This window comes from Balaenoptera physalus, assembly GCF_965194825.1.
Source record: "Balaenoptera physalus genome assembly, chromosome: 2".
Taxonomy (NCBI): Eukaryota; Metazoa; Chordata; class Mammalia; order Artiodactyla; family Balaenopteridae; genus Balaenoptera; species Balaenoptera physalus.
In genome coordinates this window covers 41,543,508-41,567,337 of record NC_138883.1, presented here as the reverse complement: position 1 = coordinate 41,567,337, position 23,830 = coordinate 41,543,508, and the positions used below count along the sequence as shown (strand labels likewise).

Sequence of the window (23,830 nt, the reverse complement as noted above, 5' to 3'; positions counted from 1 at the left end):
TGCCCAGCTTAAGAATCACTGTCCATTTTAATTATTTATTTTTAAATGATCAACTTTCGTGAACTTCCATTATCTCATATAGATATAAGACTAAAAAAATAGAAAAAAATGTTTTCCTTGTGATGAGAACTCAAACTCTCTTAACAACTTTCATATTTAACATACAGCACTGTTAATTATATTAATTATGTTGTACATTACATCCTGAGTACTTATTTATCTCATCTGGAAGTTTGTACCTTTTGACTGCCTTCATCCAATTCCCCCTCCACCCACCCACCCCCACCTCTGGTAACCACAAATCTGATCTCTTTTTCCATGAGTTTGTTTGCTTGTTTGTTTTGGAAGTATAACTGACCTACAATACTATGTTAGCTCCTGTCACACAACATAGTGGTTCAATATTCCTGTACATTTCCAAATGATCACTGTCCATTTTAATAATACGGGTTAAATGTGAACTGAGAAACTCTTCCCTCTCCTTTTTTTCATTACTCTCACTAGAGCATCTTCCACAAGCAGTAAGCCCCTCTAGTTCATGTTCTTCTCATTGCTCTTTTTGCCCTCAAATATTATTTAAACAAATAAAACTGGTTGTCTTTCATCTTTTGACCATATTCTTTCATGGAAAGCATTCCTGTGTGGATGTATTAGTCTCTTGAAATATGTCTTTTATTTTCACTGCCGTCTATATTTTACAGTGCCTTTTTTCAAATCTCCCTTAGTCACCACTGAGATAACTACCTTTAACTTTAAAATAAAAGCACTACTAACTAATACAAGGATCTTTGGGCACTATTCAGCCACAGTTACTTCTATGAAGAAGAAAGAATTAGCTAGATAGATAGTTAGGTAGATAGATAGATTTTGTTTTCCCCCAGCTATGCCCTTTGAGCAAGCTATGCTAGTATTTATTTATCCTATGTCGACCTCAGAAAACTAATTCATGACTGTGTGCCCATGTGGTTAGATTATTGTAATACCCTTCTAAACAATCTTCCAGCAATGACTTGGGAATGAGGAAAATTAAAAATGACATAAAAGAACTGTTTAACTAAATACTAATGTGAAACAGAAAGGTGCACATGTTCTAGGAAACCAAAACCCGTGTTTAGCACAGATCCTTACACAAAGGAGGCATTCAATAAATGTTTACTAAATTGAATTGAATCTCAATGGTCTCTCACTTTACAGATAATAAAAACTTCCCATAAAATTTTTGGAAGTTTTGTCTATCTCCCAGGCTATGCAAGACAGACAGTATAATGAACAAAATAATCCACAACTCTTCTCCAAACCCTCAGAGTCAGAAGTAGATGAACAGCCTAGAGAAGAGATGGGAGCAGGAAGGTCTATGGTGTACCTGAGGGACAATGAGTAGGATGGGTTTCCTGGAACAGTGAGTTCATGAAAAGGAAGTTATGCTGAAAGCTCTGATAAAATTTATTTATCAATGTATTTTTAGGGTATGTAAGTGTTTCTAAATTTTAATTTAACCTAATTTGAATTCCCAATATGAAAGGATAAGTACTGTAGTTACTGCCAGAAATGTCATTGATTATATTCAGAGCCAATGTCCAGAGAAATAAATTGCATTAGAAACTCTTATTTTTCTTATAGGTTCTGTAAAATATTGTAAAAGCTAGTGTAGTGTTCCTTCCCATTTCAATAGAACTGTAGCTTTCTTAAAAGATGAAAGAAAACAGAAGACTGAAATTTACACCTTCTGAAGAGGATTGCTGGGAATGACTCAAAATTTTTTTAAAATATACACATCTATCAAGCACATCCACAAGAAAAGACAGCTAATCCAGTCTCTACATGGATTTTAGAAGAAGATTGGTAATGTGCATGGTACAATTTATTATATTAAACAGAATAAATGCAGGACATATAAGCATTTCTGAAAGGTATTTAAATCATGATAGATTAAGAATAGTTTTTTCCAATATAGTATCACATTCAGCATTTGAAAAATATAAATTTATGAGCACTGTAGTCCAAGTAAATTGGAAAAATACCTCTCTCTCCCTCTCTCACTTCCCTCCCCCTTGGCAATCATCCAAAAATTTAAGTCAAACTATCTATAAGTCAATATCACTAAAGCAAATCATCACACTGGGCTGCTTTCTCCAGACCATTCTCCGTTCTCTTATTCATTTTGCCTTCCATGCATGAATCAGTCAATGAGTTAATTTCCAAAGTGGCCAATGAGTTAATTCTTACCATTGCATTTTGTTCAAATATTCTATTTTAAATTCTTCCTTTAAACAAAGGGCGATTCTTCTATCCTTGTGTTATTGTATGCTCCTTTTGAATAGTTTCCAGGAATAAAATAACTGATCGTGAAAAAACGAAAATGTTGCTCTTCACATTCTTTGTATAAAGTTATTAGATGATGGCACTGTTTCATGATTAACAATCTAACATGTTGTAGCCTACATATAGTGCATTAAATGTTTCCTTGGCAACAGACATCATATCACATGCCCATTATCAATTTTAGACATGAAAAACTGTAGCTTTAGAAAAAAGTGTTACTTTTTGTTAAGGACATTTCCATCCCACAAAAGGGACAGAAGCAATGAGAATATCTGTACTGATGGAGTACAGGTAGAGAATACAGTACTGACGGAGTTTTATAGTGCAACTTTAATGATGTTTAAACACATACTCATTCCAGGACATCACGGAAAAATATTTTTGGAAATATTTCTTTAGGAACTTTAATTACCATCAATGTATAAAAATAAATAACAGAATTTCTGTCCAGATGGCATGATTAGTGGTGTTTTTCAGAAAAAAGTTTTTAAAACATCAATATCTGTCTTACATTTTAGAATTTCATTTGAGAAAGAAACAAAAGCTGTTTACAGTGCATCACACTCAAAGTCTAAGTTACTTCTTAGTTTGATTTGAGTCCCAAAGAGTACCATTCTTTTAAAAAAAAGGAAAGCCATGTGCTTAATAGGCTTCCTCTGGATTTTGTCCCTGATTAAGTTGAGGATGCACCTGCTGACTCTGCTTATTGCAACAGAACTCCCAAAACAACAGATAAGGAAGCTGGCCCAGATTTTATTTGAATTTTTCAAGATCTAGTTATTTATTTAGATATCATTTCTGGCATCAGAGACTCTTATAACAGCCCATACAGTCTACTAAAAAAGACACATACAAACTTAAAACATTAAATAACCAACAACTATGTGAGAAACTCCTTCAAGCAGCAATAATAAACTTTAAAATTTCTACATAAATATGCAAACTATGTGCTCCTTCTGCCTCCCTTCATTCTCCTCCCATCCAAAGTTAGCATCATGTTCGATTTTATTAGTGTATTTGTTGCCTAGAATAGGAAACCCCTAATATATTCAACAAAGTAAAATATTTCTATAATAATATTAAAAATTGCAAATGCCTACTTTGTCACAGTTGTTCTAGGTATTTTGTATATAGCAACCATTTTAGTGGATAGTATGTTACTGAACAGGGGGCGCTTAGCTTCCTCTCCCTAGTTCACCTAACCTTGGGGACACCAGTGGGAGGTGGGCAATGTTTATAAATGATTTACTTTGATGACAGTGGATAAAGGTTCTGTACTATGAGCTACTCTCAACGAAGAATGGTAATGGTAAACCAATGAAATGTGTACCTTCCTTTGTCTATTACCTTCCGCCATCTTCTTTTGCAATTATAAAAAGTTTTGTTTTCTCTCCATTTAGATGAAGAAGTTGAGATCTCTCTTAGTCTTAAATCCTCCCCTCCTCCACATAATAACTAATATATGACAAATGGGGTTTTCTGCTTTTGAATCTTTCTTTCCTTTTCCCTTCTCTCGTTTTTCTTTCTTTACTTTTTTTCTTCCCTTCATAATGTTTTATTCGACACATTCCCTAAACCTCCTTTCCTCAGCTCAAATCGTTTGTACTAGAGAAGAATTAAGACTACCTAAGGACTACCTAAGACACTCCACACGACCCTTAAGAGAGGCAAGGCTTAAGAAAGGGGTTCCCCTAAATCAGCTGCCATGAACAAGCATGCCAGTCCCGCCCCCCTTCCCCTCCTGCAGAATCACCCAGCACCCAGCCTTCAAGAGCTACATTTCCAAAACTACACAACTCTCATTCCACCACAGCAAAGCTTTCTCCGGGAACAACACAACACAGCACCCTCTACCCCACTCCCTGGAAACACAGAGCTACCCAAGCCGGGAGCCCCTCCCCAAAGCTCGCCTCAGGCATCCTTCGGACAGAATGCTTCAGGATGCCTGGTCCCCGCTGAGCACCCACGTGCTCCAGTTCTGAAGGGGAAGTCAGGCGAAAGGAGGGCGAACCCAGGGCAATTTCCAAAGGACCAGGCAGGTTCAGACTGATGGTAAACTGTGCCTAACACTCACCGCCACTCAAGCCCTCTAACACCTCAGCCAGCGGCCGCTCTAAAGGGCTGCAAGTTTCACAGCTCCCTTCGAGACGGGAGCATCCGGGGAGCTGGGAAAGAAGGGCTCTGGGCGGGAGCCGCCACAACTCCCAACCTTCTGGCAACGCTGTCCCTCTGCAATTAGACACACCTTGGCGTTTCGGTTTAGTGTGCGGGGGGAGGGGGAGATAGAGGAGGTGAAGGGAAAGGGGCTAGGAGTAGGGTGTGGCGATTCTTGGAGGGAAGGGAGAGTTAAAGTCACGTCTCTGCCCTGGATCGAGCAGGGTCTAGGGGCAGCAGGCCCGCCCGTCGCTTTGTTGTCAGCGTCCCCTGTCGCTGGCGCGCGCCGGGCGCACAAACACGCCTCAGAATATCATCCCAACTGGCCAAGCGGGCCTTACGGCCCCCAGCCCCTTCCAAGAAGGAAAAAACTTGTACACAGGCGCGGCGGCAGCCAGGATGCTGCGGTTTGCCTCTGAGAACAACTTTGAAAGCCGGAAAAATAATGATAATGAAATAAAAGGATGAATAGTATTTTGTTTTCTTCCGAGCCTTTGGAAAAATAAAATTTCTGTCCCTACCAGTCCGCTAATATTTACAGTCGCCTGTGGCGAAGGGGGGTTAAGGTTGGTGCTCAAGATAGAGAGCGCGAGGTAGGTGCATAGGCGAGCTGCAGAGAAGGGGACCGGTTGGGGGACCCGAGTCCCCGACGCCATTTGCGGGGCAGCGGCGCCCGCCCGCCTTACCTGTGGATGCAGTTTCCATGGCAACGGGCGGCGGCCGGGCGGGGCCTGAGCCCAGTTCCCGCGGCGCAGCTTCTCGGGCCCCGGAGCCCAGCCCAGCTCCGGGCTCTCCCGCCTGCGGCTCGGGCTTGGCCCCTTTCGGCGTCACCGCTTCTTCCTCCCCCTCGCCCCGGTCCCCGAACCACTGGGACCCGGGACTGGCCAGCGGCAGCAGCTCTTCTTTGGGATCGGGCGGCGCGGCCATAGCTGGCAGTTCCCCGGGCGCAGCGACGGCTGCTTGGCGGGGCCGAGGTGCAGTGACTGGGCGGGCGGGCGGGCAGGCGCTCCCTGCTGCTGCCCCCGCCGGGACTCAGGGCTTGGGGAGGTTGCGGTGTCAGCGCCGCCGCCGCCGCAGCTGCTGCAACTCCGGCCGAGCTGCTGCCTGCCGCTTTCCGCGTTTCAGCTCCTCCTCCTCCCCCTCCACTTCCTCCCGGCCCCGCCCCGGCCGCTGCCTGCGCTCCTCCTCCTATTCCCGGCGCCGCCGCCGCTGCCGCTTCGCTACTCCCAAGCCTGTCATTACGCAGGTGAAAAAGGCCTGCTTGGTCCGGGTCTTCCTTTGTACACGTCAGCCACCGGTCTGCAGGCCTACATTAGGGGATGTGCCACATCCACTTGAATCTTCCTCTCATTTGGGGGAGAATCAGAGAGGATGAGCAGGTAGAAACAGCCCCCAGCTGAAGAGTGACTGATTAGGCAAGCTGCCCTCCCAACTCATAAAGTTAGACCTCCACTGGTGTCCTGGGACCCGAGGCAAAGAAAGGAAGCTGGAGCCCTCAAGGCCACAGTTCTGAGGGTGACCAGTATCATCTGTGGAGGGGACTGGTCTTCGCGGGGAGGGGTGAAAATTGTTGTTGACAGATGGAGACGAGGGAATCTGCAACCCCGAGGTTAAATGCTGCATCCATAAACTGTTTCCAAAACAACCTAAAATAGTGGAGTATAGGAAAGAGCTATCAGGAGAGCCTCCGAGAAAAGCTTACCAGACTTCATTCCTACCAGCACTGAGGGCGAATAAGACAGCAATAGGCAGGACAAAAACAACTTATGTTTCCTTTCAGAAACCCTGAGCCAAAGCCATACAAATTATAAGCTGTCGGTGCAGTCTATTTTATTTGAGAAGTTGGACATTCCAGAAAGCTTGCTGCTGCTTCCCCACCCACCCATTTTCCTTTACAGCTCTCTCTGATAAGATGGAAGATATTTGACAGATAAACAGAAACTCAGAGGAGGGAAGTGACTTGGCTTATAATGTATTATTCCTATATTTAGATACATCTTTTCAAACGAGACTTGTGCTTTATTGGTTCCTAAATTGTCTATGAAATTATGTGGTTGGGGAAAAAAATAACACACAGTCCAACACACAAGGTGGAGGAATAAGCCCATCCACTGCTCCATCTCTAGAGAAGGTGGGGCATCAGGCAAGCTACTGTGAGGCTTTGTGGGATTGCTAAGCCACCATAGACATGCTGAGGATTTCATACCTGTCAATTTATATATTCAAAGGCCAACTTCAGCACCATGCAGATGCTCCTCAAAAATGCTGAAAGTTAAAAGCCTGAATTCTGCCCAACCTTTTGTTCTGTTCAGTGACAATAAATTAGAGAAAATGTGTTCACTCAATAGACAGGAAATATGGCCTACTAGGGCCAGATACCCCTGGGGATATGATGATCACCAAAATTTTACATTATTGATATCTTCAAAAATTATGATGGACATTTTCATTGGCTTGATTGTGGTGATAGCTTCACAGGGGTATACATATGTCAAAATCCATCAGATCACTTACTGTAAATATGTGCAATTTAGTGTATGTCAATTATACCTGAATAAAGCTATTTTTTAAAGTTACCCCCTTCAACATTAACAATTATTGGTTACCCTGAACCATCATGGTTTTCAAAATCTTTCCATGGGAAAAATGAGCCTGTTTAAGAAATCTTTAAGGTGAAAAGCTATTACATTGCTCTCTTTCCATTAAGCTTAATCCTTTCATATAATCAGGGGCATTTCTGAGTTTTTTAAACTCCATTGTTTAGAATATCAGAAATACCAGGTGGAAATTTCTCACAGTTTCATTATTGACAACATGCCAAGAATATAGAAAATTAATGATATAACACTAAGTGCTTATCGATGGGTACTGAATATTTGAGAATTGTTATGGTAAGGGAATTACATACAGAATTATATGGAGAATGTTATTGTGTTTCTCTGAGAAACACTAATGAAAGTCATCATTTAAAAAAACTGGAGTAACTATGCAAGCCTCACGACTTCCTTACACCTAAAATGATAAGGAGTTTTGGGATATGGTTCCAATTCTTTTTCATGGTTCATCAGATACTGATCGATACTCTAATTGAGAATGTGTGGAAGAAATAGCCAGTTAAAGTATATTTAGATTTTACTTGTTAGAGAAAATTGAAATTTTCCATTTTGATTGAAAATTTTCATTTCCATTTCCCATTTAATTGAAATTCCACTTTGATAAATTATTCTATTTTGCTCTGCTGAAAAGAGGTGTTCACACTGTTTAGTTTTAGCAATTTTCACAACTATCTTTATTCATTAGGTTCTACTACTGGATGTGGACAAATAATTATCTATTTGGGTGAAGGAATTTTCAACTTTATGCTATGGTTTGAAATTACCAATGTCTATCACTATCATTTATTTTACATACATTTGCATCCCTGTGAACTGACAAAGCTTGACTAATATGAAGATGTATGGGCATAACACACAGTTAACAATGGGATTCCTGGGCTTGCAGAGTTGCTCTAAGTTATGAGTTGTTCTAAAATGCTTTTGTGACAAAGAAAAATGGAGTTGGCACTTTTAAAGGAGTCATAGCAAGGATAGTTGAGACAAAAGAACTGTCAGGTTTTGTCTTAAGCTATTGTTTTTTAGAAGAGAAGTTTTGTTCACTTTTTCAAAAGAAGGAATTGGTGAGGAGCATTTATTTAACACTAGCTTCTTAACTTAGATCAAAGCTTATATCATGGGGAAAGAAGTGTGGGGACATGGAGAAAGAGTACCACAAGTAACACTTTATAACCAAGATGAAGTCCTTTCCAGCCTCAGTATGAAAGTTATTTAATCGTTCTGTGCCTAGTTTCCTCATTTGTAATCTGGATATTTTAATAGCACCTTCTGCAAAGGATTTGGGGGAGCACTAAATGAGCTGATGTAGGTAACGCATGTTATTAAAATTTAATTGCACATGCCAAATTATTTCCAGAAAATGGCTTATAATGGTTAGCACTCTGCCTGCGTATTTCTATTTGTAAAGACCAGAGAGTCAACAGTAACCATTTCAGGCATTCAAAGCAAATTAGATAAGGAATGATATTGAGTAGCTATTGATCTGTTTCTACTAGTAGTTTCTATATTCTGAAAGGCAAACCTTACATAAAGATAAATACTTCAAAGGTTCTTCTAAGTAGTTGTGTAAAACACACATAGGCATGTATACATATTTCAACTTGCCATTCCTATATCAGGAATGGCAAATAGAGCTCATTGATAGATTAGTAATGTATGCTTGGGGCACTGTGTTGAGAAAGAGTCTTAGATCACATTCAGAGTCAGTAAAAAAGAGCGTCTAGAAAGGTAAGCAATAGCTACATTCAGGCAAGTGAAGGGGGCGTGGCAGCACATGCCAAGTATTTGCCTTATCTGGTTTATTTAAAAACTTTTAGCATCCAAGCCAAGGCTCTACTTTTGAACCTTTTTAAGAGAGACTGCAACTGTGGAAACACTCCCATCGACTTAGTAAGATAAGTGTTTGACTCAAGATGAGACTCACACTGGAGCCTCAGATTTCTCTGAAATCATTATGTGTGGGGTTGGTTCAGGACTTAACTTGTCTATGGAGCATCCAGCTCATTTTGCAACATGGTTTTCACCCTTCCACAATATGCAGAAGCTCTTGAATTTGATCAGGAAGTGTTCTCCAATTCCTACTGCAGTGAAAGAATGTTTAGATTGAAACTAATTTATAGAGGCTACAGGCTGGTGCCCGAGACAGCTGTGTTTTCTCCAGGAGACCACTACATCATTCACAAATGTCGCACAGCACATTTGGAACACACCAGGCTCCTTCTGTCCATAGGGAGTGGCTGCTGTTACTTAATCTGCCATCCAAGGGGATAAAACATAGACGCTTCTAATGCATAAAACATAGATGCTTCCCACTCCAGTAGGGGTGGAAAGAAGAGAGTTGATCACTTTTCATTGAACCCAGTTTCGTTTTTCTTATCTAATTTGCACATCTGAGTAAAACTACAAAGACTTTTTAATTTCTTTGGGCAAAAACATGAATTAGGAGATCTGAAACTTGAATTCTCCATGCTTTGGACTCACAAAGCCTCTTTTAAAAATTCTGAGCTTGACAAGAAAACCGAAATATATACATGATAAAGGTAAATTTTCTTTGAATAGGTTCTTTGAAGTTTACAAACAGATCTCATTTAATACATGCACATATACATGATTTTAATTTCCAAAATTTGATAAGAAAAGTGGTATCTCACTATAATTATTAATTTTTTATTTATTTGATGACCAATGAATCTGGAGTTTTTTCATGTGCTTCTTGATAATTTGTATTTCTTTTTTAAAATAACAGCTTTATTGAGATATAATTTGCATACAGTACAATTTAAAGTATATAATTCAATGATTTTAACTATCTTCACATGGTTGTGCAATCATCACCACACTCAATTTTAAAATATTTTCATCACTCCAAAAAGAAACCTCATACCCAATAGCAGTCATTCTCCATCCCTACCACCTCATATCCAGTCCTTGGCAATCACTAATCTACTTTCTGACTCCATAAATTTGCCTGTTGTGGATACTTCATATGAATGGAATCATACCATATGTGCCCTTTTGTGACTGGCTTCTTTCCCTTAGCATAAGATTTTCAATGTCCATCTGCATTATAGCATGTATCAGTACTCCATTTCTTTTTATTGATGAATAATACTCCATTGTATAGATATAACACAATTTGTTCATCCATTCATCAGTTGATAGACATTTAGGTTGTTTCCACTTTTTGATTATTATAAATGATGCTGCTATAAATGTTTGTGTATAAGTTTTGGGGGGTAGGTTTTCTTTTATCTTGGGTATATACCTAGCATTAGAACTGCTAGGTCATATGGGAACTCTGTGCTTAATTACTTGAGGAACTGTCATACTGTTTTCCAAATCAACTGGCCCATTTAAAAATCTCATCAGCAGTTTATGAGGACTTCAACTTCTCCACATCCTTGCCGATACTTGTTATTATTTGTCTTTTCATTACAGCCATCCTAGAGGGTGTGACGTAGAATCACATTGTGGTTTTGATTTGCATTTCCCTGATAGCTAATGGTGTTCAGCATCTTTTTCATGTGCTTATTGGCCATTTGTATATCTTCTTTGGAGAAATGTCTATTCAGATCCTATGCCCATTTTTAAATTGGGTTATTTTTCTTTTAATATTGAGTTGTAAAATTTCTTTAAATATTCTGGATACAAGTCCTTTAACAGATATATGATTTGCAAATATTTTTCTTTCATTCTGTGGATTGTCTCTTTACTTTCTTGATGGTGTCCTTTGCAGGACAAAATTGTTTAATTTTTATGAAGTTCAATTCATCTATTTTATCTTTTGTCACTTGTGATTTTGGTGTCATATCTAAGAAACAATTGCCTAATCCAAGGCCAAAAGATTTACAGCTATGTTTTTTTCTAAGAGTTTTATAGTTCCAGGTCTTATAATTTGGTGTTTGATCCATTTTGAGTTAATTTTTACATATCTTTGTAATTTGTCTTTCTTATTTTGTAAATTGCCTTTTGTGTCCCATGTTTACTTTTCCAAGTTTTTTTTCTCATATTTTTAAATGCTCTTTGTATTATATTTTTGTCATTTATGTTACAGATATTTTTCACATTTTATTTTCAAGGATGATGAGAAAACCAAGGTTCTGAAAAATCTTCAGAGACTTCTTCAAAATCACATGGCTAATGCAGCTGTTATTAAAGTCTAAGTCTTCTGATTCTATACCTCATGCTCTCCAACTTAAAAGTCCTGACACAGTATAATCAATTTTACAGTTTGTACACAGTATGTCATTAACAATAGCCTAGATCAATAGAGCTCAAGGTAAACTACAGAGGTAATCAAGATTAGTGATCACAAACTACATCCAAAGTATTCAGAATTTAAAGCAAAATCACCAGCATCAAGCCCAAGGTTTGGAATGTCCCATGCCAAAGTCAGAACCCTGGACAGCTCAGTATGAGCATTAGCCAAAAACCAGTTTTCTTCTAACTTTAGACTGTAATCACTGCAACCTCAGATTAGTGGTTGACTCATACTTTATGGGGTTAGTTCCAATTTAAGGGGTTCTGGCCTTATTAATATGATCCCAACCTCTCTTGGTGAAGAGGGTCATACCATCTTCCAAGAGTCTGTAGTCTTGTCAGATGACATACCTTCATCGTTGGGCCTGAAAAATATGTTAGAAAATCCTAGGTCCCAGGGGCTTCTTTGGGGTTAGCCTGGTCTGAGGAGAAAATGTTTTCTTTCTTTTCTTTCTTGCAGCAATTTATCCATCAAGATGCCTTTTCATCCAATTTAGGGACTAAGCAGGAAATCCACTATAAGTGGGGACCTAAAACAGAACTTGGCAGAAGCTTAAGTTTATATGAGAGTGCCAAGGGAATTAATGGGAATACTGAGGTAAAAGGGCTCAGAGCCAGGCTGTATTTATAATTCCATATACACCATAATATAAGTTTGACCACTGGTGTCACAGAGCAGATAGGACCACACAAACTCTGTGGCTTGTATGCCTTATGAACTATCCCGTCGTTGGTCATCTATCTCACTGATCCCTATTTGGTTACAGTTGTAAAGCAGTGATAAATCAAGATAAGCCTATCATAACCGGGAAAATAACCTAAGTGAAGGTCCTGATGATAGTAGAAGGTTCCAAACAGAAGTCCTTAACATGAAGATGGTGCAGGATACCTACACATAGTCAATAAAGAGAAATACTTATTTCACTTGAATAAATAAGCAAAAAAGAGAACATTGGGCTCTGTCTCTTTGAAACAGGCTTAGCATCATAGACCATCACTCAAGGGGTTAGTTTCTGTTTTAAAAGCAATAGGTCAACCACCTTATGTAGAGAAACAATTGTTCTGCAGAAACATCTAGATGATACTCTGGAATAATGTTATTCTTCAACAGAATCATGGCTTCCTGTGCAACTTTACTTTGGAGACTTTAGAAAGATCTTACTACCAAATGTTGCTCCTACTCTATCTAGCGTGTCAATGGTGTTGGAAATTCAACATTTTGACTTTATAATTTTGGAAGGTCAGTACTGCTGTAAATGGTAGCATCCCCCCATAAGGTAACTCAGTATTCACAGTATTAATATCTTATAGTGGATTATCAGATACTTTAATAAGCTGAGTTTAGATTTTGGTAAGAAAAAGAGAAGAGCCAGCACTTCACACTGCCCAAGTAGGACAGCATGTGGGATTGCAACTGCAGGCTTTAGGAGTCAGAGGAAGATGCTTAACTTCCCCAGGGGTGAATATATTTCAACAAATTATGGACATGTTCAACAATCCTTGCAGATTGTAATAGTGTAGCAGAAATTATCTCTACAATTGTGAAAATGTTTATAATGGTCCATCAACTTGCCATTAGACCATTTGGGACACACAGCCTTGTAGGTCATCACAGAAGGGGAAAAGGGAAGAAAGAGTGTAGAATTCTCATCTGTTCCAAAATACCTCATACTGAAAGTTTTACATATCACTTCTTATAGAATATTGGTCAGAACGGGTCATAAGCCCCAGGTCTCATGCAAAGGATACTGGGAAACGTAAGGAAGTACATCGAATATTTGGTGAGTCTTATAAACTTTGTTCAAACATTTGTACCAGACACTTTGGGAATACAAAGATGAATCAGCTTTTCAAGATGTTTATAATCAAACCATGGAGATAATAAAATGTGCCTGTGAATAATCAAAATCCAAAGTAGAAGGTGATAAGCACTAGGAAAAAGGCTCAGATAAAGTGTTATGGCAAATTACTGCCATCTGGAGATATCAAGAAAAGCTTCATGGAAAGAGAGCTATTTGAGCGAGACTTTGGAAGTTGTAGGATCTGTACATGAGGAGCTGATGAATAGAGATCATTCTGATCTAAGGAACAGCAAGGGCATGGAAGAGAGCAATTATAGGGCACTTACAGAGAAGAGTGACTAAGTATATTTTTCTAGAGCAAAAGGTAGGTAAAGTGGGAAATAAAAATAGACAAATTGGTTGGGTTCAGATTGTGAAGGACCTAGAAAGCCAGGTTAGGGTGTTTGGATTTGTTTTTAAAATAAGAGTTTTAAAGAGACATAAATAGATGTCATTCAGGAAAAGACAGCAGCAATTAAAATGAATTTTAGGGGAAGAAAACTAATGATAAGGAGGCCGGCTAGCAGGCTATTAAAGTTGTTTTGATGAAGGGCACTAAGAAAGAGGAAATAATAATATAAATGGGGGGACAAATATTAGAAATATTTCAATCAACTGAATTTGGTACCTGACTGAATGCAGGAAGAGTAAAAATTGATCCAAAGAATTTGGGGGACAGATAATTTATAAATGTCATTAATGGAAACTTAAAAACACAGGAAGAGAAGCTGGTTGTAGAATAACTCGTTAATGTTTGGCCATGCAGAATTTAATGTGCAGATGAGACACTTAGGTGAAGGTATCTAGCTGGCTCCTAGAATATGAAAAGGAGGTCAAGGTCAAAGCTGGTGATTGAGATTAGGAGTCACCTAGGTAGAGAGAATAATCCAAGTCATAAGGTTGGATGAGTCTGCCAGGGGAGACAGTATATCAAGATCTAAGAAGCCAGCCAAGAGCACATCCTTAAGAAATACATATTTATTTGAATTCAAAGAAGAAGAAAGAATATCCACAGAGATGGGGGGAGCACACCCCAGGGAGGAGTTTCAAGTGTGAGCACCTTCAACAATGTTTAATCCCACAGAGAGCCTGATGATGATGACTGAATTGGCCATTGAATTTGGCCACTGAATTTGGCCACTAGGAGGGACAGGAAAGAAAGGTGATACTTGCTTAAAGAAGTAAAGGGATTAAAGGAAAGTGTGGGCTTTTAGAAAAGGACAGGAAAACATATAAGCTAAGGGGGAGGATACAATGGAGAGGGGAAAACTGTAGATTCAAGGACAGGAAATAATTGGTGAAGTCAATGAATTAAGATGGAATCAGCACCTGGTTCTCCTCGCCTGCTATACCTATCACCACAAAAGAAGCAAGTACCCATCCCCTCTTTTTGTCTTTGCCTACGTACTAAACCATTTCATATGGAGCCACCACAACGTCGCTTTCTGGTCTGCTCCTGCTTTCCTTGGATCCTGACCACTTCCCTGGAGGCTTGAAGGCTCTCCTTGCAGCAGATGCTTGATACTTACCTCTGATACATTGACCTCCCTCTCGGTCCACAGCTCACAATCACTTGTAGACTTTTGACAGCTCCCATCTAGCCTAGAAAAAAACCCTACCCAATCTAGTCTCTCCATAGGACCCCACACCTGGTACAAGCCCTTGAGGGCAAGGATTAAATTTAGAATGTAGGAAACTTAATTCTTATTCTTTTTCAGAGATAGAAGAAAGAAAATACAAGGCAGATGAACACTGAGAAAAAGTTCAAGGTGGTGATGAGGGAGATTCACATCAGATGGTTACATGTAAGGCAGAGTCATCTGCAAAGCATGAAGGTGGCAACAGCAGGGTTTCAGCAGAAGAAAAATTGCATGTAAGCCTAATATTTGTAATTTGTATTGCTTTTTCCAATTGACTTCCATTATAATTTTACAGTACATTTTTTCTCAGATCTGCTAGACTCTAATTCTTCAAATGGAGAATACCAAAATTATCAAGAGCTTTCTGACTGCTCTTTATCAAAGGCTTTCTAATATGATCTTTCTCTGGAAAGATCATAATATTGTCAAATGAATAATCAACTTGAACTTTCATCAAAGCATTTTAAGGTATGCTTAAAGTATTTTATTTCTAAAATTTCTTCAATAACTCCAGTGGAGTTGAATGTTAAATGGCCACAATAGTTATCCCACTTAGTACAAATCATTATCCAAAACAAACAGAAAAACAAACAAAGAAAACCATCTGAGACTGACTTTCCAGATGGACAGTATTGGACTGATTAGGGATTCTGAAGTCAGGCAGGATTTGAACATCTATTGCATCACTTACTAGCAGTATAGTATAGCAAGAAAGAACAAAAGGGCATTGTGGTATCAGACTTCCTGGGTCCAAATTGTGACTATCCAGCCTACTCAACTCAGGGAAATAACTTAACTCCCCCAAAGCCTCAGCTTCTAATATCTGTAATAATAATAAAAGTACAGTCATAATGTAGACCTCATAAGACTACTGTGAAGTTTGTATAAGGTGGGTCATATATTTAGAGTTAAGAGCATGAGCTCTGTGTCATGTGGCTTGAATTTGGATACCAGCTCTGCCATGGTCTAGCTGTGAGACCTCAGGTAAGCTACTCTCTGTGCCCCAGCTTCCTCATCTGGAAAATCAGAATAATAGTATGTCCTCCACAGGACTATTGTGAAGACTGAATGACATGATAATATAAAAGACTTAGCATACTGTTTGATGTATAGTGAGTTTTTTTTTGTTTTTTTTGTTTTTTTTTTTGCTGCATTGGGTCTTTGTGGCTGCACACGGGCTTTCTCTAGTTGCGGCGAGCCGGGGCTGCTCTTCGTTGTGGTGTGCAAGCTTCTCATTGTGGTGGCTTCTCTTGTTGCGGAGGACGGGCTCTAGGCGTGCAGGCTTTAGTAGTTGTGGCACACTGGCTCAGTAATTGTGGCTCGCAGGCTCCAGATCACAGGCTCAGTAGTTGTGGCGCACAGGCTTAGTTGCTCTGCAGCACGTGGGATCTTCCGGGACCAGGGCTCGAATCTGTGTCCCCTGCATTGGCAGGCAGATTCTTAACCACTGTGCTACCAGGGAAGCCCCTATAGTGAGTTCTTAATAAACACTATCTGTTATTTTGTATTTAGCACAATGCCTGACATATAGTCAGCACTCAATAAATGGTTCTAAATTATTCTAAAGGGAAAGCTCTTAGTGTCTCTTCAAGACACTTTGATCCCGTAATAAATACTGGTTTACCTAAAGCCTAATTGACAATGCCAGCATTCCAACTACCATTAATGGGATACATTTTCAAAAAATGTAGGAAGCTGGGCTTCTGAAAACTAAATTACCCTAGAAATAAGGGTACATTAAACACTGCACCTGAGCAGGACACATGTAAAGCACAAACAGCTGCAAGATATTAAGTAGGTGCTCCGACGTGAACAAAAAGGCAAAATAATTGCAAGCTGAAGAAACATCATAAAAATCAATGGATGCAGAGCCACAGGCAACAATGCCCTGCTTTGTTACAAAATGCTAAGAAACAGCAGTGCTGAGCTGACCAGCTGGACCCACTGCCAGGAGTGCTGCTGTGAAAGTACATTGAAAAGACTGCAGCTCAATATCAAGAAAACAAACAACACAATTCAAAAATGGGCAGAAGACCTAAATAGACATTTCTCCAAAGAAGATATACAGATTGCCAACAAACACATGAAAGAATGCTCAACATCATTAATCATTAGAGAAATGCAAATCAAAACTACATTATGATATCATCTCACACCAGTCAGAATGGCCATCATCAAAAAATCTACAAACCATAAATGCTGGAGAGGGTGTGGAGAAAAGAGAACCCTCTTGCACTGTTCGTGGGAATGTAAATTGGTGCAGCCACTATGGAGGTTCCTTAAAAAACTAAAAATAGAACTACCATATGACCCAGCAATCCCACTACTGGGCATATACCCTGAGAAAACCATAATTTAAAAAAGTCATGTACCGCAGCTCTATTTACAATAGTCAGGACATGGAAGCAACCTAAGTGTCCATCGACAGATGAATGGATAAAGAAGATGTGGCACATATATACAATGGAATATTACTCAGCCATAAAAAGAAACAAAATTGAGTTATTTGTAGTGAGGTGGATGGACCTAGAGTCTGTCATACAGAGTGAAGTAAGTCAGAAAGAGAAAAACAAATACCGTATGCTAACACATATATATGGAATCTAAAAAAAAAAAAAAAGAAAATGGTCATGAAGAACCTAGGGGCAAGATGGGAATAAAGACACAGACCTACTAGAGAATGGACTTGAGGACACGGGGAGGGGGAAGGGTAAGCTGGGACAAAGTGAGAGAGTGGCATGGACATACATCACTACCAAATATACAATAGATAGCTAGTGGGAAGCAGCCGCATAGCACAGGGAGGTCAGCTCGGTGCTTTGTGACCACCTAGAGGGGTGGGATATGGAGGGTGGGAGGGAGAGAGACGCAAGAGGGAAGAGATATGGGGATATATGTATATGTATAGCTGACTCACTTTGTTATAAAGCAGAAACTAACACACCATTGTAAAGCAATTATACTCCAATAAAGATGTTAAAAAATAAATAAATAAAATCAGTGGTAATAAAAAAAAAAAAAGACTGATATATGTTGACCAAAAGTTATTTCAGTCCTGTAAAAATGAACTTCTTCCTATATGTTGTGTTAAACAGGGAATCATTGAGTTTTTGGGATGTCTTTTTGCTCATTGATTTATACGCACATTTTATAGAAGTGACTAGCATACAGTAGATACTTAATACATTTGGGCTAAATAAATGAATGAAGTGTGAAGAGTACCACTAGAAGAAGAGACGTTGGGGATCCTTTAGACTAAGCAGGGCCATCACCTCCAAGGGACACTACTCCATATGAGTCCTGAGATATCTACCCAGGGTCTCCGCCAGATACCTCCAGATGCTATGATTTCCTGGGTCCTGGCTTTGATGCACATTTTCCTTCTGGAGATGAAGCAGCTGAGACTTCAGCTTTCTATCTCTGCTTGTCCTGGTCTTTCCCTCACATATGGCTTCCCTTCTGAGAACTCAGCCTTCCCTAGTTTCACTTCAGCCTCTTTTCACCTTGCAAGTCTCCACTCACTTCCCAGATGAAGCAGAGTCACTAGCTTCCCACTCCTTGGCTTTCTGTTCTCTATGTCTGTCACCCATGGGATAGAGGCTTTTGTGCAGCTGTGGCCCCGCAGGCTCTAAAATTAACCTCTTGAGTTCTGTCAGTCCTTGCCTATTCTGCCCATTAACCCCTAAGACACATAGAGGAATACTACCCCCACCCCACAGCCATGTAAAAGGTCACAGCATTCCTAAATATTTCAAAGACTGAAGTCCATTGCACTTTTCCCTTGTTTCTCCTATAATTTCCTCCCTCAGCCTTCCAAATAAATTTGAAAGAAACAGAAGACTCTGTCCAACTTCTTGGCATGGCTCTAGGTTTAGCTAAAATCTTTGACCTGTAGACTTCAGCACAGATACCTTGAAATTTGGGCTTCCTCATAAATCACCAGGAGGGATAGAGATTCAAATCTCCAGTGATAATAACTACAGTCTCCTTCTCTGCTGCTATGGAGAATACACAGCTTAATTGGGGTGGATTTTGAAGGATGCCTAAAGATGATGGCTGAGTCTGGAAGCTTCAGTGGCAGTAGCAGAGCCATAGCTTAGTTTTGTCCTAAATTGCTCATTTCAATTAGCTCACTCAGTTTGGATTGGAATAAAGCCACTCTATATAATGAGTTTAAGGAAGGTCTGAATAATCAGTCCATTTGGGCTACCGAAGTGGATATAGTTGTGATTCTGTCCAGATTACTGTGCCTACTGATTGAAGCTGATTCAATGCCCCTTAAATACCAGCTCAGATGTGTCTGTAATTTTTTTCAAACTTGGTGGCCTTCTCAGGCACCATCTTAAACTGATACACTTAGGCTACACTGACTCCAGCTTTCTCTTCCTCTTTGAATTTGGGCAGGCAAGCCACTATGCCATTTACAAGCCCCCACTGGAGAGAGGGAGTGGAAAAATCCAGCTCTGGGCAATGAGGCCCCTACCAAAGGATGAATTTCATCAGGGAGCAACCCTAGCACCTTCATCGATCATTCTACAGTTCCTCAACAAGTTCTACCAACGTAAGAAGTTTTGGGAACTACACACTCTGACTGATAACTAAGGACCACATTTACCTCTACCCAATATTTCCCCAAATGTTACCATACTTTAAAAATTCCACGGAGCTCCATGCCCATCGCAATTTATGTGAATGGCATTCCCAGGAGCCAAACACTTCAGCAGACTTCATTGCCCCACTGGAGTTGAAACGGTGAGAGACCAACCTTGAGAACTATCTACTCATGATAATTACTCTGTTCTTCTAACAGACTGTAATCCTGAGTGTAATATATATCCCACTTTTTCCTAGGTTTCAAAATTTGTGGTCTGCCTGAGAGCTGGCATTTTGCTCCCCTAACAAGGTCTATGGTTTTCCTGGACTCTGTCCAAAAACCAGCAGCCAAGCAAAGTGTCCCTGAGATATGCAGAGAATATCAAAACTTCCAGTACACTTATAGTACCATGGAAGCTACCACCCTGGTGCTGGGAGTCCCACTTCTGATGGGGTATGTTCATCCCTCTGAGAATACAGATTCAAGTATTCTGAGACTTCCTTCCAACCAGTCTGTGACAATGCCCCAGCTGAGGAACACCATTCTTTACATGTTGGATTGGGGTTCAATCATATTCTGGATGACTGTTTTCACAACTCCAGGGAGTTCTGGCCCATTCTCTCATATGACCCTGAATTGCTGCTGGCAACACTGGCTCTTTGATGAGCTGAATCAACCCAAATATGAGACTGTAAAGGTCAATTCTCTGGAATCATCTTCCCTCAAGACATTCCCTGACATGCATGATTGGGGCAGGCCACCAAGCTCCAACAGTTGGTAGTACTTTTGGGGTTTGTGAAAGATTACAGGAGAGACGTGGGAAGGATATATAAATATACTTTCTTCCATATTTCTTCATCCTGACTTCCAAGCTTACCAAACTGCTTAAGGAAAATAAGCCAAGCATCATTAAAGGCCCAAAAGACATTTAAAAACCACAAAGATGGTCCACCTTGCATCTATTCTAGTACACCCAGACTATCAGGGTCTTTCCTCCCCCCAAGCATATTGTTCTGAACATATCATGGAGGAATATTTCTCAAAGTATGTTCTAGAGACCAACTACATCAGAATCACTTGACATTCTTGCTTAAGATGCTTATTCCTGGGTCCTACCCCAGACCTACTGAGTTAGATTCACTGGAAATAAGCACCTCAAATTATTCTTATATCCACTAAAACTTGAAAATTACAGCTGTGGAAGCATCTTTCCTAACTCAGCCCTGACTCAGCATTTTCACGAACTTATTACACAAATTTTCCACTCCCTATCCCTTGCCCATCTAACGAGCCAAAATTATATGATATGGGAGAAGAAGCCCTTAAGAACCAAAGCACAGAAAGCCTGAAAGTATTATTTGGAAGAGGGCCATGTTTCCAATAAGGACAAAAACAGGTTGTTACAACCGAGAACAGCATCCAATTGTCCAAAGATTAAGCCAAAGGTCCATTCATTTGTTCTAAATCTCTCCTGGTGCAGAAGAGAGAATTTATAAGTTCAGGCTCAGCTGGACTGAGATGATCATCAGGGATCAGGATTCATCTTTATCTCTCGGACAGAAATTCTCCCTGTAGTGGGTGAAATGACCATTGGCAGATCATAACATCCATCCCACTAACTTAGTCCAGCCAGGAGCAATAGCACCATCTTTGCTGATAGCTCTGAGGAGAATGCCCTGGGGAGGACTTCCATCACCTTGATTTGGGGTGATATGTGAGGTCCTTTAGAAAGAGGGTTGGTTATAATGTAGGGCAGGATGACCAACTTGTCCCAGTTTGCCTGGAATTCTTCCAGTTTTAAAGCTGAGAGTCTATGTACTAGGGAATCCCCTCAGTTCCAGGCAAACCTGGAAGATTGATCACCCTAGGTGGGTCAGCTATTTTTCTATTTGGAATGAGTTCTCCACAGGAAAAAGCACTGCTGTTACAAAATGAAGGGGGAAGAGGGGCTGAAGCAGGGGAAAATATTCACTTCACCCAGGCCAGATCCATCTTGTGCCTGGGTGGAAGCATGGTAAAAGCCCCCAATTCGCCCCCCTTCTCTATGGCAACACTGGGGCAGGTTGTCTTTCAGATAAGGCCGGGGCTGTGTGACTGGCCCAGGCCATCACCTCAAAGGGTTTCATCCCTCACTAAGCTCAACCAGGACCTGACTTCTATCTCTCAAGATTCTTTGCACCCTCTCTAGGTCCTTACTTGTTCTTAGTTCCTGGCCTTGATCTGACTCTCCACTCTAGTTACATGGCACCTTGCTCTTCGGCTTTCATCCCTGGGTTCACCCTGGTTTCTGTGTCCCTGTACTCGTTGTAACTGATGTGCACACTCCTCTGATGCCATCGCTGCATCTTGCTTGCATTTGGCTTGACGTTCTTTCAGTAGGGTCTTAGCAGTCCATCTGCAGCTAAGGTTTGCCAAAGCCTCCCAACTCATGCAGTTCACCACTGCCCCCACCTGTTTTCAGGTGGAATTCAACATGGCTGTCCATCAAAATCTGTCCCAAACTGTAAGTTTAATCCTTATAGTCACAGCTATTAGCTCTCTGGCTTCACACACACACACACACACACACACACACACACACACACACACACCCTCTGATCCTTACAATTCTGCAGTGCAGGCACTTTTTCCCATTTCACAAATGAATACACTAAGGCTTAGAGGCTTAGAGGAGTGAAGTAACTGGCCCACATTCACAAAGCCAGTCAGTTCTGAAGTTAGAATTCAAAACCTTGATCTGACTCTATTAGGCAATATGACAGTGGTAACTAGTTGAAACAGTAAGATCACAAATGACAACTTCTGAAGACTATTTTTTAAAGTTCTGCTCCATGTGTGTATCTATCCTTATATTACTGGCACTCAGCAGTGTCAAACACGTGGAATTTTTCAGAATTTAAATTTTAATCTAGGCTTAGAATTCTAAATTTATTTACTTTCAATTATAGACATTGCACCTTTTCTCTTCATGGGCCAAATATTGTTCTAAGCCAGTGGTTCTCAATGTGTGGCCAGTGACTCTTGGGGTTTGTGAGGTCAAAACTGATTTCATAACAATATTAAGTTATTATTTGCCTCTCACTCTCATCCTCTCATGGGTGCATGAAGCTACATGATCTGAGATTCTGTAACAGATTGACTGCAAAAGCAGGTATGAGAATCCAAATATCTTCCCTTACATCAGACACTAAAGAATTTTTAAAACATGTAAAACATTGCTTTGTTTCTCACCAAAGCTTTTCTTTCAGAAGGTACACTTATCTTTCACAAACATATGTTGTTTATGTTAGCATGAAATGTTTTTAAAATAAATTAATAAACATGTTTTGAATTTCTGAGTTGTAATTTTGAATTAAATGGTAAATATCAATTGGCATAACTCACATAAACAAAAGTTCTTTGCGGTCCTCAATAATTTTTAACAGTATAAAGGAGACCAAAATGTTGAGTATTGCTGTTCTAATTAAGAGATTTTTTTGTGGTGAAATTCTAAATTAAAAGCTCTCTCTAGTATAAATAAGCTTTGATATTCTAGAAAATGGGGAAAGATAGGGATAGTTTACAAATTAGTCAAGTGTATTATTATTACAAAAATAAAAGAAACACAATAAACTTGTGATTTGAAATGCCTGTCAGTCACTCATTACAGCTGTTCATCAATATCTGGCATAGCACTCATTTGAGTCATTGTATTTATGGCTTTAATAATATTCCTAATGATTAGCAATTCATTTAAATTGAACTGAGGAATAAAACCTAAGGGAAGAAAATTAGCGACAAAATCTAAGAATATTTTAAAAGCCTTGAAAAAATAAGCCTTGGCTTTTTTTCCTTTAAATGGGATATCCAGCAGGAAAATTCTTAACGGCAACTTAAAGAATTGAGGCATTCAAAACAAGGTTTGCAGATGAATTCAATAATCACTTCAGTTGAATTAGGAAGAAGTAAAAGTGAAGAATTAAAGATATAAAGTGCATTCAGGGGAAGGAGAAACATCTACAACTGAAGAACACAAAGATCTCGTCTGCAATCATCTCATTTATCCTTTCTTCTCCATTCTCTGATCTACAACTTTAGAAGGGGCTTAAATCTTTTCTCATTTATTTTCCCTTTGAATCTGATCAAGCGGCTGCTGAAATAGTTTTAAATGAGAATAGCAACCATGATTACACTTACTAAAAAGAGTTTGATGTGGGAAAGGCAAATGTGATCCCTTTAAAATCATCATTTTTATTCAGATATCTTTTTAACTCACCAACTTTGGTTAGTAAAAGCATATTGGCAGCACTTCAGGAGTTATTTCTTGGGGCCACTGTAATGAGAAGGAGTCTTAACTGTTCTGTCATTTCACGACACACATGTGTTGAGTAACCACTCAGTGGCAAGTGTGCTCCTGAGGCCTGAAGG

At 39.8% G+C, this 23,830-nt stretch overlaps 1 protein-coding gene across 2 annotated transcripts in view; it reads right to left on the bottom strand.

Moving 5' to 3' along the window:
- The window catches only part of RTN1 (reticulon 1), a 284,575-nt gene that overhangs the window by 248,153 nt on the left and 12,592 nt on the right, over positions 1 to 23,830 (bottom strand). Inside the window, exon 1 of one of the 2 annotated variants that reach the window (XM_082450381.1) lies at positions 5,163 to 5,599. The exons of the other annotated variant lie outside the window; for it this stretch is intronic. Coding sequence (XP_082306507.1) covers positions 5,163 to 5,403 — 241 coding nt within the window. The 5' untranslated portion in view covers positions 5,404 to 5,599. Of the gene's footprint in view, positions 1 to 5,162; positions 5,600 to 23,830 lie in introns of those variants that run through there. 2 annotated transcript variants of the gene reach the window in all.